The 20,784-nt window shown below is 42.7% G+C and overlaps 1 protein-coding gene across 1 annotated transcript in view; it reads left to right on the forward strand.

Annotated features, from left to right (window-relative positions):
- The window catches only part of LOC307226505 (proprotein convertase subtilisin/kexin type 5-like), a gene marked incomplete at its 5' end in the record, with an annotated part of 64,566 nt that extends 48,163 nt beyond the window's left edge, over window positions 1–16,403 (forward strand). Inside the window, 10 exons of the mRNA XM_079995206.1 lie at window positions 5,236–5,319; window positions 5,702–5,846; window positions 7,680–7,897; window positions 8,507–8,740; window positions 9,292–9,522; window positions 10,002–10,179; window positions 10,700–10,917; window positions 12,334–12,434; window positions 13,505–13,691; window positions 14,354–16,403. Coding sequence (XP_079851332.1) covers window positions 5,236–5,319; window positions 5,702–5,846; window positions 7,680–7,897; window positions 8,507–8,740; window positions 9,292–9,522; window positions 10,002–10,179; window positions 10,700–10,917; window positions 12,334–12,434; window positions 13,505–13,691; window positions 14,354–14,766 — 2,009 coding nt within the window. The 3' untranslated portion in view covers window positions 14,767–16,403. The remainder of the gene's footprint in view (window positions 1–5,235; window positions 5,320–5,701; window positions 5,847–7,679; window positions 7,898–8,506; window positions 8,741–9,291; window positions 9,523–10,001; window positions 10,180–10,699; window positions 10,918–12,333; window positions 12,435–13,504; window positions 13,692–14,353) is intronic.
- Window positions 16,404–20,784: the final 4,381 nt, after the last annotated feature.

The following is a 20,784-nucleotide window of genomic DNA, read 5'->3' on the forward strand; positions in this document are numbered from 1 at the left end:
CAGGTATCTCAAGGGAGTTGTTCTGGCATATCTGTCATGCTGACTGTGTATCTGGTGTGGCATTAATGCAGTGAGTCTTCCACTAAATCTTAAAGCCCATCATCCAACATAACTCCGCTACAGTACTGCATCCTCAGTTCCAAACTAGGGTAAACTGTGAATAAACTGTGATAGAAAGTAATGATGAGTCTGAATTTGACTGGTATTCAGACTTTTAAGTGTAAGCCAAGAAAAAAAATTGTCTGGGCCAGTATGCGTAGCGCAAAGAACATCTGCATTTTATCTTGTGCGCCAGATGATGAAATTATTTTGGAAGCCATGAGACATAATAGTGAAGGGGTTGTTGCGCTGTATGTTAACCCACAACATCTCGACTAGAATAGAATAGAATAGAATAGGGGTGTAACAAACTGAAAGGGCTTTCGAGTAGCAGATTACTTACACGCTACATCACCAGTCTTTCATGTTCTTCAGTCAGGTCACTGAAGCAAAAGGGAAATAAATCCAGAAGAATATGTGTTCTGCAAAAGGGCCTCCATATATTTTAAAATTTGAGCTTTTTCTTTAAAAAAATAATAATTCAAGGAATATTATATATCAAATGGTCATAATAATGTATAGCTGAATAGATAAAATTGTTACAGCTGCTACTGCTGCTGCAAATGTTATTTTTATTAATTTAAATCATTTGAATACTGTCTCTCCTCCCACCACACACTATTCTCAGGGTTCTCCTGCCCCCCCCAAGCCCACTGGGCAAAGAGGGAGGAGACTGGAGAAAGCTCTGTTGTGCTGTGAGAGCCTTTGCACTGGCATCTGCTAGAGGGACTTATCAGCTGAATCCTGCACTTCACAAAAATGGTTTTATTTGATATCTGAAACATTAAAATGTGCATGTACATTGAGGTCCTAAATGACATGGACAAGAGGCCTTTTGGGGGACGAGTGTCATCAGGCCTTAGGGACACAGGACTCTGCCCTGCACTGAGACAGATAGCTAGTTTATCTAGCTCCGTGTAAGCTACTCTACATAGACTGCTAGTAGCTCTCTAGGGTTTCAGACAGGAGTCTTTTCTCAGTCCTACCTTGAGGTGCCAGGGAACAAACGTAGCCCTTGAATGGTGGGGTTGCCTTATTGCAAAAAGTGAAAATCAAGACACAAAATTTGTTAGCAAAGTTGTTCAGCTTTTTTGAGGGACAAATCCTGGCTATTTCTGGGAAATCGTGGACATATAGCAGCCCTATGAATGTTAGGGAAGGCCTTCAATGTGGTGCAGGTCTGATTGTCAGTCATCTGATACCACACTGGGTGTCTCTAGAAATGCACAACAAACTTTAGGCTGTTCCTGACTCCAAGATGGGGCATGCTGGATTCTGGACCTGAGCACCAAGGTATTTTGGTCTTGGCTCTGCCAAAATAACCTGGACTGGGAATGTGAGTTTTCATCCAGCCTGACTTTTGCCACAAATGTACATTCACGTATTAGAAGCCAGCTAATCTTATGTTAGTGTAAATCACCATGCCACTGATTTTGTAATCTGTTTACAAAATGAAAACTGTCAAAAAGGATTTGGCATCAAGAGAAAATGATGGTAAATCTTTGAAACAAAATCCTTATAAAATCCCTATAAAATGTAGAATTGTAGGAGTCTAGCAACTCCCCACCCCCTGGAGTTTCATGCATTTATTTTAGACATTAATTTGTTAGATTAATGTTGTAGTTCAGTGGCTGTCAGTATGATAACTAGACTGAGAAATAATGTATATTGGGGTTATTATTTCATTCTCAGCAGGTCTATAAGACCCTCAGATTTATAAATACTTATATGTTCAGAGACTGGATAGGTCCTAGGATTTTATTATATGTATATATTGTTTTTGTTACACCTTATTCCATAATTAGAATTATCTCTTAGAAGTATGTTGCCTATTCTGTGCATTTGTATTCATATCTGTATCAGTTTTTGAAAAGCCATAAACTGAATATGATCTAATAAATAAACAGTTCCCCCTCTGGCTGTAAAGGCAGCACATTCCGGTCGCATCCAGGCTACTTGCTATTCTAACCCAATAGGTTACTTTTTTCAGTCATGTGTGCATTGCTGCAGTGTTGCAACTGCAAGGTGGTAAACCTTCTCTACTGTTCTTCACCTGATCAACAGATTTGCTTCCGACTGAGTGTACATTTTTCAGAGATAGTCAGAGCAGAATACATTTCTTTGAGACCATTCCATTTATTTTCAATTTAAAAGCATGAGAACCACACTATCTGGTATGAATGAAAAGTTACTTTAGAACATCAGATGGTATCCAATGATTTTTTTTCCTGTTAGCACAAAGACTTCTGCCTGCACAAGTTCTCCACCCCACCCCCAAATCTGTTATGGGGGATCCCCCAGCCTTCCGGATGAGAACGGTGGGCACTGGAGGCGCACAGGGGGAAGAGAGGAAGAAGGTCCCATTTGCAGGCAGAAGGGTTGCGTGCAATCCACTGAGATTATACATTGTGATATTATGCATTTTATGGCCTATGAGGCAGAAGAGGTAATGTTTCCAGGCACTGAAAATAATAGTAAATGTACTGAGTGAAGAGATTACAACAATCTACTCTGTACAAGTAATCACAGGAATTTCTCAGGTGTGGAATGAAGGACTTTGTACAGAGAGTACCTTGTCTGGTTTATCGGTCTGTTGAGCTATGCTTCATCTAAAGTTACTGTTTTACGCTGCAACCCTTGCATTCAGTAAGCCCCACTGAATGCAGTAGGATTTGTCTCTGAATAGACATGATTGGGATTTCCTTGTTAGTTGAAGACAATAAGTTGTCTTGGAAAAGTGGTTATTCATTAATAAGAATATCACTCTAGCTGCCTTGAATAGACATAATATCAGAAGAACTCCTGCCCAGATAATATTGAGACATGTATACATCTGTGGCTTAATGCCTGAGCAGCAGTTCACTGACCTACAAGAAATCAAATATGCATCCAGTTGCCCACCAGTTGTTCATCACATGCCCTAGTGATTTCAAATTGTAGAATTCCTAATCCCCATGGACCTATAGGTGTAATTATGTTGTTGGCTTTGCCACTTATTACTTTGACTACTGACAAAATAAGGGACGCGGGTGGTGCTGTGGGTTAAACCACAGAGCCTAGGACTTGCCGATCAGAAGGTTGGCAGTTCAAATCCCCACGACGGGGTGAGCTCCCATTGTTCGGTCCCTGCTCCTGCCAACCCAGCAGTTCGAAAGCACGTCAGAGTGCAAGTAGATAAATAGGTACTGCTCCGGCGGGAAAGTAAATGGTGTTTCCGTGCATTGCTCTGGTTCGCCAAAAGTGGCTTAGTCATGCTGGCCACATGACCTGGAAGCTGTACGCCGACTCCCTCGGCCAATAAAGCGAAATGAGCACCACAACCCAAGTCGGCCATGACTGGACCTAATGGTCAGGGGTCCCCTTTACCCTTTACCTTTACTGACAAAATGCATTCAGGGAGACCAGGTGGGTACAGTAGAAGATATTGCTGTATTACTAGACTAAATGAAGTGAAAGCATATTTGGTTACATCAGAGTTCAAGACCTTTGCATCATATCAACATGTGCAGCTTTTTAAGTAGCACACCTGATTCTGTATCCCTATGAAGAAGCACATTCATGGAAATCCTGGAAGTTTTCAGATCTTCCCTAGGACAGAGATGCATTTGCAGCCCCTTTTAAATTATATCTGAATGTAGTTTAAGAGATGGGTAATGTCAAAAGCAGCTGTGAATGTAAGTATTTATAAGCATTTCCATCTGACTGGAAGATAGAATTGTTGACTGGACAGCATTTCATGTCTCATGTGCTTTGTAAGGCCACAATGCCTAGTACATAGTCCCCTCTGGTGGAGACTCAGAAATATTACAGCACTAATAATCTTGCAGCTGGAAAAAGCATTATGCAAACCTTGAATATTACCGTTTTAGTTTGAGAACAGAGGGTAAGATCAGCTGTGCTAGCTAATGATAAATAAGGATATCAGAGACATAGGAACAGAATGAGGAAGCTGCCTCAGCCAGTAGATGTGGGGGCAGTCAGCAGCAGTACTCCTTCTGTTTCTCCTGAGCTCCCGAGTTCAGTGGTTTTCAACTAGTGTGCTGTGGCACCCTGGGGTGCCTTGAATGATGGTCAGGGGTGCTGCGGGCAACACTGGTCCCTGTCCCTCTTTCCTTCCTCCTCTGACTGCCCTAGTCATTCCCCTCTGTTGTACAAAAGAGCTCTGCTTACCCCATGGCCTGTCCTGAGCCTTTAACCAGCTTACTGCCTCAGGTGTAATGAAGAATGTTATTGTACTGCCAGAGTTTTAAAGATCAAGCTGCCAGTCCAGCTGGTTTTTGCATGTAGAATGGGAAGGAGGTATCATATTGCCTTTCACTTCAGGTAACAAAAAGTCACTTTCACAGGCTAATCCTTTGTAGGGACACATGATTAGGCAATGTTTCATGTACAATAGACACCACGGTGGTACATCGTTACTCTCTGATGTTCTCATGCTGGCACTGTGATCAGACTTGGATCATCAAGTCCCTTCAGCAAAGTGAGGGCAATTATCACCTGCACTGAACCTGTTTTGCAGGGCTGGCTCACCCATGAGGCAAGGTGAGGCGACCGCCTCAGGCAGCAGAATCCCCATGGGCAGCAGATCCAGCCTCCAAGGAATGCATTTGGCTGCTCCTGCTGCCACAGTGGCAGCAACTGTTTTATTCTGCTTTTTATATGTTGGAAGGAGCCCAGAGTGGCTGGGCAACCCAGGCAAATGGGTGGGATATAAATATTGTTGTTATAGGACGTCCTTATTTTCATCAGATAAATGTTGGAGGGCATGAAAACTGTTATAATAGGATTGCAATAGGTAGAAGACCACTGTGTCTTGTATATTTCTGCACATTTTAAAATCAGGATTTCAGTTGCAAAAAGTGAATTAAGTAATTAACAGAAATCTAGATGGATGCTGCCTTGTTGATTAGTAGACATTGTTTCCACCCCTTATTTCATTCATATTCTGTGTTACTATGGGCAATATCTCCAGTCAAGGTGAAAGTCTCATCATCTCAGCAAGATTTGCATTTATTTCCCTTTATTATCTAAATGATACTAAATAATCATATCTGGAACCATGTATTCTGGGCATGCATGCCCTCAAATATATAAAGTGACATTATTAACTCATTTCCTCCTTATCTCCTAATACAGCAACAACTACTCAGTTTGAGCCATGTGATCCTTCATGCCAAACCTGTGAGAAAACTGCCAGCACATGCACTTCATGTCCCCAAGGTAACAGCATTTATCTTCTTTGTTGCTACACATTGCCATTATCAAGAGGTTTTCGTATATTCTCATAGATTTCAGCTAATGCTAGAAAAAAAATGTTAATGTTTAAAGATAGGCTTTATGCATGAGTGGAGAACATACAGTTAAGAATTCATTAAAACATAACAGTATGTATTTATTTATTTATTTATTTATTTATTTATTTATTTCCTTCCTTCCTTACCGGTACTTACTTACCGTACTTACAAAAAAGCATCCTAATTCTCATTCCACCTTTTTCTGCATTGTAGTGGAAACTCTCCATTAATTCCTGAATTAGTTGGAATTTCCAAAATGTCATGCAAATGTCTTTCAAAACATGCTTTGCCTGTTCCATTATTTTCAGAGAGATTTCTTTTTGGCAAGTCTTGTATCCGCACTTGCCCACGAGGAACTTTGGGAAATGTGAAGACAAGACGTTGCGAGTGTCACTCTGATGCAGACATGCCACGCTATTTGCACAAAGGCAAATGCTTGCAGGAGTGTCCCAAGTACGTCTCCATTTATATTAATCTGTGCAGACATGCAGCTTTCCTTCACATACTTCTATGTTGTTCTCACCTCTGTATTTTCTGTGACACAAAATGGATCTAATCCTTCTGGTTGTAGAAAGCTGCATAATGACCTGAATGCTTCAGAACAATTGCCAATTTGCAAATGAGGGTGCTGAGAAATGCACTGCGGTTTTACTCACAGTGACCCCTCCCCAGGAAGCAAGGCCTAGTCCATAGGTGCCAGCTCGGCAGGGCTGACACACGGCAGGGTCAAGCGTGGGATTCAGGTTCTATCACAAGACACAGGTCTACACAGATGCCCCTTCCACCTAGACCCCTCTAAGGAGGTACACCTGTGACTGCGTGGTTCCGAGGTGGGGGTGAGGCACCACTTCACCCCCCATGAAATGTTAGACTAAAGATTCCACCCAATGCCTTATCCACCAAAGTTGTGACTACTGCTATAATAATAATAATAATAATAATAATAATAATAATTTATTATTTATACCCCGCCCATCTGGCTGGGCCTCCCCAGCCACTCTGGGCGGCTTCCATAGAAACCAAAAATACAGTAAAATATCACACGTTAAAAACTTCCCTGAACAGGGCTGCCTTAAGATGTCTTCTGAATGTCAGGTAGTTGTTTATCTCTTTGACATCTGATGGAAGGGCGTTCCACAGGGCGGGCGCCACTACCGAGAAGGCCCTCTGCCTGGTTCCTGTAGCTTTGCTTCTCGCAATGAGGGAACCGCCAGAAGGCCCTCGGCGCTGGACCTCAGCGTCCGGGCAGAACGATGGGGGTGGAGACGCTATGGGGAAGGCAAAACCTGCAAATGGGACCAATCTGTTTTCACCGAATATGGCAACTATTATAGAACCACAGCAAACCCAGTAATCACATAACCTTAGAGGGAGGAAATGTTAATATACAACAAGCCCCAAAGTGTAATTATGAAGGTGGGGTGGGAGGATGTGCCCTTGGCCGACGGTGGTCCCAAGGATGGGGGGGGGCATACTGCCTTTTTATAGCCAGGGGTGGGTCAGAGTGAAGCCTGCTCCCAAGCCCCACCCCCTTGGACTGGCTTGGTTGGTCAGAATTCAAACAGGGTCTGGCGGAAACTCCTGCCCTTCCCATTGGCTGGCATGGGGATTTTCTAGCTGCCAGCTGCCCAGCCCAGCAGTGCTCTGAGGGGTAAGGACCTGGTGCAGTGGGCCACAACTGCCGTCCACCCCAGGACAGGGTAAGCAACCTCAGTCTTTCCATCAACAGTGTTGTGGGTTTTTTAATGTAATGGATACACTCCCAATGGAATACACTGTATTAAAAACAGTTTATTATTATTATTACAATTGTTTCAACATACATATAGATAAATAATAAAATATCTCATACTAACCCAGAAGCTAATGTTTAGACAACACATGCATAATTACAGCCAAATGACATTTTATGCCAAACTACTATTTGTACAGCAGGTTAAACAGTTAAACAGTTAAAGTTCACTGAAGAGTTTTATAATGTGAGTGGAGTCTTCTATTTCCTTTTTTTAGCTGTGCCATTCAATTGCAAATGAGTCCTTGTGCTTCAGCCCTTGTGTGGATAGGACTGCAGCCATAGAGTCCTAAGGGCTGCATAATACTGTATATTAGTGGAGAAAAGATGACCTGACACCTCAAGATCTAAGGCCACATGGTGTACAAAGCCATGTCTACTGTGAACACTTTCTTAAAGCCCTCAGCTCACCCCAAACAGCCTTTTCTAATTCTCTGAGAATTTACAGCATGTTCTGTTGCTTGATCTTTTTTTATTCTTTGCTTCTACTTTAGGGGCTTTTTCACTAAAGACGGGGCCTGCAGAGAGTGCGACAGCCCTTGTAAAACGTGTGAAGGAAATGCCTCCAGATGTCTGTCCTGTGAAAGTCCTTTTCTCCTAGAACAAACAGAATGTAAACTTGCCTGCTCAGAGAACCACTTTGCTGATGATGGCATTTGTAGAGATTGCCCTGAGATGTGTCAGGAATGCATTATCAAGAGCTCATGTAAAGGTACTACAGAGAATCAGCAGTATGGCACTGACCCAGGTCGTTAAATGAATGCCTATTTAGAAATGCAGGGGGGCGTGCTTAATGCTCTTCCATTTTGGTGTTTTGAGACAAAACCAAAAGCATGGGAAGAATGTGCTGGGAGAAATAGATTGGTGCTTACTGAGGTCTGACATATTTCTGCCCTGTGGACTTTGCAGTACATTCTGATCTAGAATCTCCCTGGACAGCTATTCCTAGCTAGCATATCTGTGTGGGGTCCACCCAAGAGCCAAGCGGCTTGTGTAAATTTGGTGCCTCACATCAGTACTGCAAAGACTTTTACAAAAACATGCAGATATGACTAGAGTTTTGGATCAGGCCACTCTAATATAGTCTGAAAGAAAATCGCTGTATTCTGATTAGGGAGGGGTGAGCCTGTTGACTTAAGTGGCAGATAGCAAGAAGAGAAGAGCGCTTGTTGAGACATAGCTGTGGCAATGGATTTTAGTTTCGTTGCAGCCAGCCAAACGTAGAACAGAGGAAGGGGAGAGTTCATAGCACATTCAAGAGCACACTGTGCTATTTTGTATTCTTTTGCATATCCTGATATATTCTCCTCTTTCTCAAAAGTGTGCATTCCACCATTTCACCTGCACAACGGGAATTGTTTACGTTATTGCCCACCTGACTTCTTTGCTGACTCCAACCGCTGTTTCCCCTGCCATAAAGACTGCAAACAATGTGATGGACCAGATTCCAATGACTGCACTGATTGTTCAAAGGAATTGTATCTATACAATGGTGAATGTTTTTCAAATTGTCCAGATGGCACTTATTATGAAGGAGAGACTGACATCTGTAAAGGTATGTTTTTCAATTCAGAGGCAGAGGTCAGAAGTCATTTTGATCAGTAATTCCCTGCCAGAAGACATCGATGTGCCACTGGTATGGATGCAGCAAATGAACTAATTAAAGGCTTATTTGTCGTCATCGTCCTCCCCCCCCCCCACACACATGCACACACACTTCTTATAGGCAAGTTTACCCCAGAGGTGGGGATTGCTTGACTTATGAGCCAATCATGGACCCCCAGTGGTGTCCAATTTGGTCCCTAAAGCAATTTCCCCCCAAACCACAACCACCTATCAATCAGTTGGTATTAATTCTGTGTTGGCTGTGGGTGCCTGTTCTTAGTACAGTGCCCACCCAATGCAGTGGGAATAAATGTAACATGATCCCTGGTACAGCATGCATTCTGTGAAAAAGACAGATATGGATGCAGAAACTGTTGCAATAGAGACATAGGCAAAGCTAGAGATTGACAGTTAACTGTATAAATAGACTAAAAGGAGCCAAGTAGCCATCTGGGACTTGTAAGAGCCTTGAACAAATAGTTGTGATTCTTCACATTTCAGACTGTGACAGGACATGTCAGACCTGTTCTTCTTCCACTGACTGCCTTACCTGTGCAGAAGGTCTGTTGATGACTACTTCAGGCCTGTGTGAGATGCCCCAAGGCTGTTCCAGCACTGAGTTCTATGATGGATACACCAAAGCATGCAGCCCTTGTCACAGGAAGTGTTTGGAATGTACAGGCCCTGCGGAAGATCAGTGTTTCAGCTGTCCCCAAGATATGCTTCTTCTCAGTAAGCATTGCCCTTTCCCCAAGGTTGTATCCTTCTTTGTCATCTTCTGTTTCTTTGTCTTCTGTGAATGATTCAAATCACGTAGACAGAAAAGTAAGCAACTTGCACAGAGCTGTCTAATCAGTTCAAGGACATTGGGAAACATGCAAAGTGGGCAGGTGCTCTGGATCAGATCATGAGAGTCTCATACCTTCTGCTAATGGTAATCTTCCAGTAGATTTTATCTAGGGAACTGACTTTTCCAAACCAGTTACTCCTTGCACCTTAACACCAGCTTGCCACTGACATTCATGTGATAGTGCCTGGCAACTCCGCCATAGGATTTCCATAACCTTTTCCTGAGTTACAAGCGAAAATGAGAAAGAATTGGTTTTTGTAAGACTCTCAGTATCCCCAAGCACAGTTGAGTTGATGTTTCTTATTGCAGTGCAAAAAGGGGAATGCTGCCTGTCTGTAATTTGGTGCTGTTCTCTCTGCAGATGGAACCTGTGTTGAAGTCTGTCCAGATGGATATTATATGGACAGGGATGAAGGCCAATGCCACACTTGCCACAGGACTTGTGAGACTTGCAATGGGAAGCACAGCAGACAGTGCCTGTCCTGCGCACCAGGCTGGTACAAGCAAGAAAAGGGATGTGTATCCATTTGTACAACTGGGTAAGACATTAGGTCTCAAGTTAAAAAGCTCTCTTGGATAGGAGCTATGCTAAACTGTAACATAATTCCCTTAGAATTGAGGAGTGTAGCCTGAGGATCTCCTGGCATACTGAATCTAAATGTTAATGTTCCTATCAACTAACACCCAAGAGGAAAGGGGAAGATATTTTTACCGATATTTACTAATATTGCAACTCCCCAAAAAGAAGGTTTAGTTTATAAGTTGGAACTCTTTCAGAACTGCTGGCTGTAGCATATCAGTGAATGCCAAGATAGTGAGACTAAATTTATGAGCCATCCTTGCCAAAATGATCAAGGTGCATAGCAGTAATACCAAACACACACACCCTTTTTCTTTTGCGAGATTCCCCTTTCACTCATTTTCATGTTAGAACTTCATGGCTATTACAAAGCACAAACACCCAGCATCTGTTAACAATTCAGATTTTCAAAATGCAAAGAGAATCAAGAGACATTACCCTTCTTTAGAATCCTTGTGTGCTTTGTTTGTCTGTTTCAGGTACTATGCAGACAATTCTACTGGCTCTTGTGAGAGGTGTCACAAAAGTTGCAAGAAGTGTATGGGACCAGAATCTACAGACTGTCTGTCCTGTGATAAAGATTTATTCCTGCTGCACTCCAAAAATGAATGCCACATTTCCTGTCCTGAAAATTACTATGCTGATCGTGATGCAGGCAGCTGTGAGCGGTGCCATCCAACCTGCCGTACTTGCAGTGGTAAGATACCACACTATATGCTTCTGCATTCACAAAGTCTTTTTCTTCTTTGCTGCCTTCACTGCCACTAGGTAGGCTCAATGACGAGCCCTCACCAGTGTTCTATTACATTTGACTGCAGTTTTCTTCCACTTGCATTTGATATGTCTCCCAGCTTGTTTCCTCGCCCTAAGCTCTGAAGTATACTAAACAGGCTCCACGAAGCAGGAGGGGGAGCTCAGGAATGATAGTGTCATCAGAGGTCAGATGGGGCTTCACCAGAAAATTCCCCAGAGCCATCTGAAAACCCATTGGATCCATCAGCTACCAAGGCTGGACCATCCTAGTAGGTCCCTAGTAGGTCCCTGCCTCTGCAGAGCGGGAAAGATGCTGAAAGCCTAAATCTCAACAGAAAGTGATCTGACCACCACAAGGGACTGATGTCAAGTTCCTCCACTTTCAGATCAGCTTCTTCCTGCCTAATTAAGAAAATAAGTTTCAGAGTGTGGCCTGTCACATGGGCTGAAGACATGTTGGGGCAGCCCGATGGTCATTGCGGCAACCATTAAGTCCTCAGCCACCCCAGGACCAGTTGCCTTGGCAATGTCATCATGGAAGTTGAAGCACCCCAAAACTATCCATCTGGGGGTCCTCAGCACTGCCTCTGAGACCAGCTCTGTCAGCTCAGGCAGGGAGACTGCTGAGCAGTGAGATGAGTGGTAAAGCAGCAGAATCGCTAATGTATCCTGATTGCCCAAAGCCAGGAACACACACACTAGATTCCCCTGCAAGTGGACAGAGAGCCGGGGGGGGGGGATTTCTATGGAGCACAGCAACTCCCCCTCCCTGGCCCTCAGGTCTGCCCTGATAATAGTACCCAGATAGGTACAGCTGGGTGAGACCAACTCCACCCTGCTCACCCACCCAGGTTTCAGTGATACAGGTCAGACTGGCCTCTTCACCCACAATCAGACCATCAGCTAACCTGGCATTCAGCAGCTGCAGACCCGAGGGCTGGCTGATAAGACAACCACAATTCCCCAAGTGTAATTATGGAGGGGAAGGGGGGAGTGTCTGAAACTGATATTGTAATAGTAGAATTATTTAACTGAAGTCTAGAATGGTTTTTGTTTCAAAATCAGCTTAGCTTTTAGGGATCAAACACGGCAACCTGCTTATTTTACTCTATTTACTTTGTTAATTAAATGAAAAACCACTGATCTTCAACTGGTGAGTCAGGACACACTACTGTGTTGCTGCCTGATTTAAGGTGCAGCACCAAGAGCAGCACCAACTTACAAAATAATAAGATGAAATGAGCTCCCAATTATCTGTTTGGCCTAAAGGATTGCAAAGGACTGCAAAGACTACTGAGCTGCAAGTTGGGAGATTTTCTATTACTTACCCTTTTAAAGTGATTTTATTTGTTGTTTTAAGGGAAAGGACCACTCTTCTGCACATCCTGTGTATGGAGCTACCATTTCGCTGCTGGAATCTGCAACTCAGAATGCTTGCTAGGAGAATACAAAGCCTCAGAGGTACTTCATGCACCAACCGACAAAGAAAAAAACAAAAACACACACACACCCTTCATTGGCATTGTTACATTAAACTAGTGATTCTGAAACATTTCACCAAGCGATCCATACATTAACTTCCTGTTCTCTCCTTGTTACAAATTATTACCAGCACCCATTGCGCTGTCCTATTTTTTCCAACTCGCTTATTCTCATATATGAAGCAACTAATGGTTGCAGGGTTCCTTCCAGCTCTGTGATTCTGTGATAACAAATAAGAAATAAGAAGATCTCTAGCCTGATCCCATGGTCCAGCTTCCCAAGGTTATCAGTGGCCTTGATCCAGCTACAAGCAACACATGCATGTAAATAAGCTTCTGCACAGGTACATACATACATAATTTTATTTGTATGCTGCCTTGTCACAGTTCAAACCATGCTCAAATCAGCTTACAACATGAAAAACACACATAACTACAATGTAACAAAAGTAGTAATAAACAATAAACAAAACATTAAAAAGACACAACCAAACTGAACAATTTCCACATAAATCACAAGTTCTAAAATAAAGATACAAAAAACAGCAATAACAACCCCCACCCCAAAAAAGAACCCTAAACAACACCACAGCCCAAGTGTCTGTTCAGCAGCTTCACCTTTGTAGCTGGAGTCAGTCATGGCTCTGCTCTTCCAAGCCAAATGGAAAAAGGCAGGAGCAGGTCTTGCAGGACTTGCAGTCAAGATGGCATTGCAAGGAATGAAGAACTGGATAAAGAACTGGACAAATAGGTACAGTGTGCGTGATTCACTAGCCCATGCAATAGGCAGAACTACAAACATGCAGATTTTTTAAAGGTGAAATATTTCTGATTGGCTATTCAATAGCTGCATTTAGTCCTCCCTGCTCCTTCCTCCTAGCTAAACAGCTTTATCAGCAGGATTCTGGTTTTTTAAAAAGGGCTATAGGAAAGCCACCTGGCCTGTTGCATGTACACTTTTTGTTTGGGACCAGACAGTTAAATATTGTATGGTAGGTTTCACCTTATAGAGTCAAAGTAAAAGTTTCTTCCGGTGTTTCTGACTTTAAGGAGCACCCAGCAAGATGTGAAAAATGTCATGACACTTGCATGCAGTGTAAGGGGCCTGGTCCCTTCAACTGTACAGAATGCCATCTTAACATGGAGATCTACCTGGATGAAAATCGTTGTGTGCCATGCTGTAAGAGTTCTGAACTTGTGCAAACTCAGGAGTGCTGTGACTGCAGTAAAACGCAAGGTAATAATGAGCAGAAAGGGTTGATGGGAAATGTTTAATGGTCTTGTACACAGTAACTTCTCCTTCTCCTCTTTCTCCCCGCTCCCCCTCCTGTATGCAAGTCCTGTGAAGAATTGCAGTGTGAAATTAAATCAGCAGACTGCAGTGGTAAAATCCAGATTTGCCACCTAAGACGTGCACCTGTTACATGCATTGGTCGTAACACAATACTCCTGTGCCCTGCTGGTTCTCTTTGTTAATGGACAAAGCTTTGTGTCACAGAGGATTGGCAGCAGACACTACAAATACACCTCAAAATTTCTTCAGGTGTTTTGGGAATTCACCTGGAGATTCTCTAGTGTCGTTTGTTCCTAACTAACTGTGCAATCCTAACCATGCCAACACAAAATTAAGTCCTATTGAGTTAGGGCTTACTCCCAAGCAAGCAGGGTTACGATTGTAACCAAAACTAGTATTGGCAGTGGTGGCCTTGTGTGAGTGTGAAGAGAGAAATTCATGTTTATCTCTTTGTGTGCATGAACAAATCAGTGATGAATTCAAAACTGGATGGAAAAGGTTCTTCATCCTTATCCTAAAATTTGTTTCCACTTTTAAAAATGCGTGTGCATGCATGTGTGCTTGTGTGTATATATGTGTGTATATATGAAGGCTTTGTTTTTCAGATGAATGTATATTACGCATCGCTAACTTGCCAGAGGGACTGAAAGGCAAAGCTGCAGCTTTGGTTGTTGCTGTACTCATTTTGTTGCTCCTTGCCATTGGAGCTCCTGTTTTCATATGGAGAAGATCACGGGCCAAACCCAAGCCAGTAAAGCAAGGTGGATATGAAAAGCTGGGAGATAATGCAAAGGCACTTGCCTCTCTCAAAAGCAACCACTACCAGGGCACCAGTTATTATGAAGATCAAGTGATTGAATACAAGGACCGGGATGAAGATGATGATGACGATGATGACGATGATATTGTTTATATGGGCCAAGATGGCACAGTCTATCGCAAATTTAAATATGGACTTCTAGAAGATGATGAAGTAGATGAACTGGAGTATGATGATGAAAGTTACTCCTTTAGATAACCTTTAGTTAGATTATGTGTCACTTTGTCTTTCCTGCACACTCAGAATCTCACCTGAATGGTACAGACAGCCATTTACAATAGATATATTTGCAACCATTGTATGTGAGTGTGGGTGGATGTGGAATACATACTGCTTTGAAGGAGGAGATGGCATTCAGCTTATCAAGTAATTATGTGTATACTATCCTAAATTAGCACCTTGGTAAATGGCTGTCTATATCCACACAGAATTTTTTCAAATATAGTTTGAATATAATATAATTGCTTCCTCCTGCTCTCTTATTATTATATTATATTGTCCCTAGGGCTCATGATACATTTCTAGTACACAAAACACCTGAGCTGAATGTCCAACTTATAGTCCTCTTTAATTAAGAAGACCACCACTCTAAGCATGGAACAAAATGATATGGTGTCTTCTTTATCTGACATATCTTTATTCACCTGTTAGTCTACTTATTTTGTGTGACACAATGCTAAAAAGAGTTGGAATGGGTTACAATGGTTCAGAGCTCCATATGCAACTGGCAGACTGGCAACTCCATTCACACACAATGGGATTTCACATAAAGAACGCTGGCAGCAGAATCCCTGGTCAAAGGCTTCCATGTGCTCAACAAGGCTTCTTTTCCTCCTCTGCCTATGTGCCTCATTGTCCCCTGAAATTCCCTGTCGTGCTCGGGAGAATACCCAGAACAGTGGGGAAGGAGGAATCATTCCATCTGGCAAGCTGATATGCTTCTGCAGATGGGACATTCAACATAGCACACCATTGAATTCCATCCAATAAATATGCATGCTTCAATGCAATATAAGGTTCAGCTTCCCCACCCATAGCCTGTGTTCTTTGTTTTCACTGCTTTGTTGGGAATATTGGGGTTTAGATTATATAATGCGTCGCTTGATATGACTTGATATGGCACCAACAGACATGACAGGAACACCCATTCCTCTCCTTCCTGCTGCTTCCTGGGCCCTCCAGGAGGCCCCCAACCCTCCGGGGCAGTCTGGAGGAGAGGAGGGAAGCCTTACATGTGGGTGTCTATGGTTGTATCTTTTGGGTTATTCCACATGAAGTAAAAGTCATCTCATTCATCCAGCTATTATACAAATGTAAAAGAAACAGGTCAGGCAAAAGTTCCAATTCATACATGCATGTTCCTAATTTGATGGCTGGTGTCACTAATCTGCAGCACAGACAGAGCTTTCAGGTCACTTCCTTCTATTTCACTTTTAATTGAGATGAAGTAGAATACATTCATCTGAGAGTCATCAAGCAATTACACACAAGTATGTTAATCATGCCATTAGCCCCAAATATCTTGCCAATCTGTTAAATTATGTACTGTTATTAAGAGAGATGTATTTATATTTAAATAGTTAACCATACTGGAATGAGCTTTCATGATATTACTTGATGCGGTGGATTATAGTTTGCACTGAAATTCATTTTGTGATGGATTTATCTCTCACTAGTCTCCATTTTCAGGGTATATTGCCACCAAATTTATTAGGTCTCTCGGCTTTTTAATGTTTCCTAGTATGCATTAAAGTGCATTTCTCATGGAAGTAGCTGCAAATACCATTCTGTGTAAATGTTCATTTTTATTTATTAAATTTGTATAATGTCCTTCATCTGTAGATCTCTGGGTGGTTCACAACATAAAAATACAAGATAAAAACACAAAATAGATAATAAATACAAAAACAAAATAAAAACACAAACCACAAACACATTTAAAAGGGCATCAGCATACCCTCCAACATTTCTCTGATGAAAATAGGGATGTCCCATTCCATAAAGATAATCTTACCATTTATACCCCACACATCTTACTGGATTGCCCCAGCCACTCTGGGCAGCTTCCAACATATACAACAGGATTGCCTTAAAACGGCTCAGGGTCAGATAACTCCATACCCTCCAACATTTCTCCAATGAAAATAGAGACATCGTAAGGAAAAGTGGGACATTCTGGGATCAAATGAGAAATCGGATGGCTTCTTTAAATCAGGGACACCCCTGGAAAGTAGGGACTCTTGGAGAGTCTGCATCAGGTGTCAATCAGCCAAAGGCCTGGCTGAAGAGGAACATTTTTGCCTGGCACCTGAAGGTATAAGAGTTTGGATTTGATATCTTGCTTTATCACTCCCCTAAGGAGTCTCAAAGCGGCTAACATTCTCCTTTCCCTTCCTCCCCCACAACAAACAATCTGTGACATGAGTGGGGCTGAGAGACTTCAGAGAAGTGTGACTGGTCCAAGGTCACCCAGCAGCTGCATGTGGAGGAGCGGGGAATCAAACCTTGTTCACCAGATTATGAGTCTACCGCTCCTAACCACTACACCACATGCCAAATCTCCCTTGGGAGAGCATTCCACAAATGGGGAGCCACTGCAGCAAAGGCCTGTTCTTGTGTTGCTCCCCTCTGGGCCTCTTGTGGAGGAGGCACACAAAGAAGTGTCTCTGTTGATGATTGCAGGGTCCAGGTAGGTTCATATGGGAAGAGGCAGCCTTTGAGGTACTGTGGTCCTGAGCCATTTAAGACTTTATAAGTAAAAACCAGCACTTGGAATTGGGCCCGGGAACTAATTGGTAGCCAGTGCAGTTGGGACAGGATTGGCATTATATGCTCAACCCATCTTGCCCCTGTGATCAACCTGGTTGCCAAATTCTGCACCAGTTGAAGTTTCCAAAGCATCTTCAAAGGCAGCCCTACATATAATGTGTTGCAGTAACCTAACCTGGAGGTTTCTGCCCATGTCCGCCACAAATGGAACAAAGCCAACGTTACAATAAATCTAAAAAATTTTGCATAACACTTGAAACACTCTGATATTGGAAATTATGTATTTGACTGTTTCCCAGGCTACAGACTGGCACATTTCATCTGTGGAAAAACCCTATAAATTGGACAAAAAGTACTGTCTTTTGGTTCCTTAAAAGATTGTGCAGAACTGGTTGTTTTTTAATGGCACTTAAATGCAAGGGAAGGGACGCGGGTGGCGCTGTGGGTAAAACCTCATTGCCTAGGACTTGTCGATCGCATGGTCGGCGGTTCGAATCCCTGCGGCGGGGTGAGCTCCCGTCTTTCGGTCCCAGCTCCTGCCCACCTAGCAGTTCGAAAGCACCCTTAAGTGCAAGTAGATAAATAGGTACAGCTTTATAGCGGGAAGGTAAACGGCATTTCCGTGTGCTGCTCTGGTGCCGGTTCGCCGGAGCAGCTTTGTCACGCTGGCCACGTGACCCGGAAGTGTCTGCAGACAGCGCTGGCTCCCGGCCTCTAGAGTGAGATGAGCGCACAACCCTAGAGTCTGTCAAGACTGGCCCGTACGGGCAGGGGTACCTTTACCTTTTTAAATGCAAGGGAATTAATCGTTCCACTTCTCTTATTAATTGTATGGCTCATGATGATAGGAAGAGGAGTGCCTAACATTGCACCAAAACATAAATTAAATGAATGGAATGCAAAAATGAAACAGTATCATTAGGGAATGCAATATTTGTTCACTTGTAATTCAAGCACTAAACCTGTCATGCCTATGACAGCAGATTAAAAAAAATATTTATATAGAAGTATGCTGATTAGATTGTATTGTAAGCATTACACAGTTCAACTAAAAACATTTGTGTATTATACTAAAACTGGAGGGAAGAAAAAGAACCCATATTTACAATTTATTTTGCACTGAAAGAATGCAGAAGGACGCAACCTTGTAGGGCAGAGAGATTACTTGAGTCCCTCACTCTGTATCAGAATTGTCTTTTTATTTCTTAATCAAAACAATGCTTATTATGAGACATTTTGATATGAATACAACATGCCTAGGGTACAGAATACATATATGACTATGGAGTTGGATCCAGACTTTGTATTCAGAAAAAACCCTCAATTGCCTTGCTGACAATTTCATTTTCCGGAAGGTGGAAGAAACAAGAGGATCATCTATCTTAGACCTCTTCCTCATGAACACAGAGGAACTGACTGTCAAAGTGGAAGTGTTGGGAACCTTGGGAGGAAGTTATCATGTCCTTCTGCATTTCATGATACAGAGGAAAGGGAAAGCCGAGTGTAGCCAGACAGGCACTCTGGAAGGCCAATTTCTAAAAGCTTCACGAGCTACTGGGGGAGATCCCATGGCCAGAAATACTCCGGGAGAAGGGAGTCCAAGATGGATGGGAGTTTCTTAAAGGTGAAATATTGAAGACCCAAATACCAACAAGAAAAGAGGGGGGCATCTAAGGAAGCTGGTGTAGTTGCATATGGAGCTTATAGATGAGCTAAGATTTAAGAAGGGCGCGTGTAAGAAATGGAAGAAAGGGGAAATCACAAAGGAGTATACACAAGTAGCCAACAGTTGTAGGGTGAAAGTCAGGCAGGCTAAAGTTCAGAATGAGTTCAGGCTTACAAGACAGGTTAAAAATAGTTTTAAAAGGTTTATTCAGCTATCTTCAAAGCAAGAGGAAGAGCAAACAAGTGGTAGGTCCATTGTGTGGAGACGATGGCTATTTGGTGACAAAGAGAAGACTGAACTACTCAACACCTACTTTGCCTCTGGTCTTCACCCAAAAGGAAAGTGATGCCCAACCTGGTGATAACAGGATAAATGATGTAAAGAGGAACCTGCAGCCCAAGATAGGAAGAGAGGAGGTAAGCAAACACCTGCCTACTTTAAACAGGAGGAGATATAATAGCCATCTTCCAATATCTCAAGGGCTGTCACATGGAAGAGGGAACATGCTTGTTTTCTCCTGCCCTGGAGGGTAGGGCTTGAACCAATGGCTTCAAGTGACAAGAAAGGAGATTCCGACTAAACATTCAGAAAGACCTTTCTGATAGTAAGAGCTGTTTGACAGTGAATGGACTCCCTTGGAAGGTGGTGGATTTTCCTTCATTAGAGGATTTTAAGCCGAGGTTGGGTGGCCATCTGTACTGGATGCTGCAGTTGAGATTCCTGCACTGCAGGGGGTTGGGCTAGGTTACTTTTGGGGTTCCTTTCTGCGACACCCTCCTTGTAAATAGCTTTAAGTAATCATTACTATTTCTAAGCAGACAATAAAAATAAATGGCTTGTTCAAACAAATACTTTACTGCAGAATATAATTGATAATTTAAAAAAATAATGATTTTAAACTATGCGGCCCTTACTAGCCCTACTCTTTCCTATGAATGGCTGTTGGGGAAAGTTTCCTTTTTGGCTTGCTGTAAAAGATGCTGAGTGGCAGATACAGGAAGATGACCAGTACTAGGGAAGAGTAAAATTAACCCGTGCAATTATCAAATCACTTGAGTTTTCTTAAACTCTAATAGGCTATGAATTGCACCAGGTATCGTATGTACAGGCACACCTTAATGTTGCAAGAAAAATGAGGCTGTGGCCTCAGCATTTTACTCATGTTTGGAGACACGGTCAGAGTACAGCCGTGCCATCTTGGCTGGCTCTGTTTTGCGTGTGTGACAGGAGTAGCAGCAGCACTGCCAGCAGCAATGGAGAGCTTGTTCTCTAGGTGTGCAGTGTGTGGAAAGTCATGAAGTGTAAGTAGTGGCGGGGGGGGGGAGAATAGGTGTGGGGTGGGCTTGTGGGCACGCCTGTGTCTCCACCCCTTCTTTTTATCCCCTCCACCTTTGTGTGTGCATGCATCTGAGTCTGTGATCTTCTGCCTTGCGCTCATTCTGACATTATTGGGCTTCATAGTCAGAATTGTGTTTCAATTCCCAAAGTGCCTACCCTAATGGAATGTGCTGCATATGCCTATGAAATGAGTCTTTTTTAAAAAATGAATGCCTCAAATATTAAATGTCAGTTTTCAATAGCAGATACTGCAGTTCCAGCATATTTCATAAGTAAGAAAATATTAGTAAAAACAGGCATATACTTCCTTTGACAGATGGAATTGTTTAAAAAGGTGGCAAAGGGACCAAGCATACAAACGACTTATGTAATACTAGCAAAAAGAAAACCTTTGGAGAACAAGAGACTTATGCCAATTCTTCCTAGCATACTTTTTGGGTACT

The sequence above is a fragment of the Podarcis cretensis genome, assembly GCF_951804945.1.
Source record: "Podarcis cretensis genome assembly, chromosome: 11".
Taxonomy (NCBI): domain Eukaryota; kingdom Metazoa; phylum Chordata; class Lepidosauria; order Squamata; family Lacertidae; genus Podarcis; species Podarcis cretensis.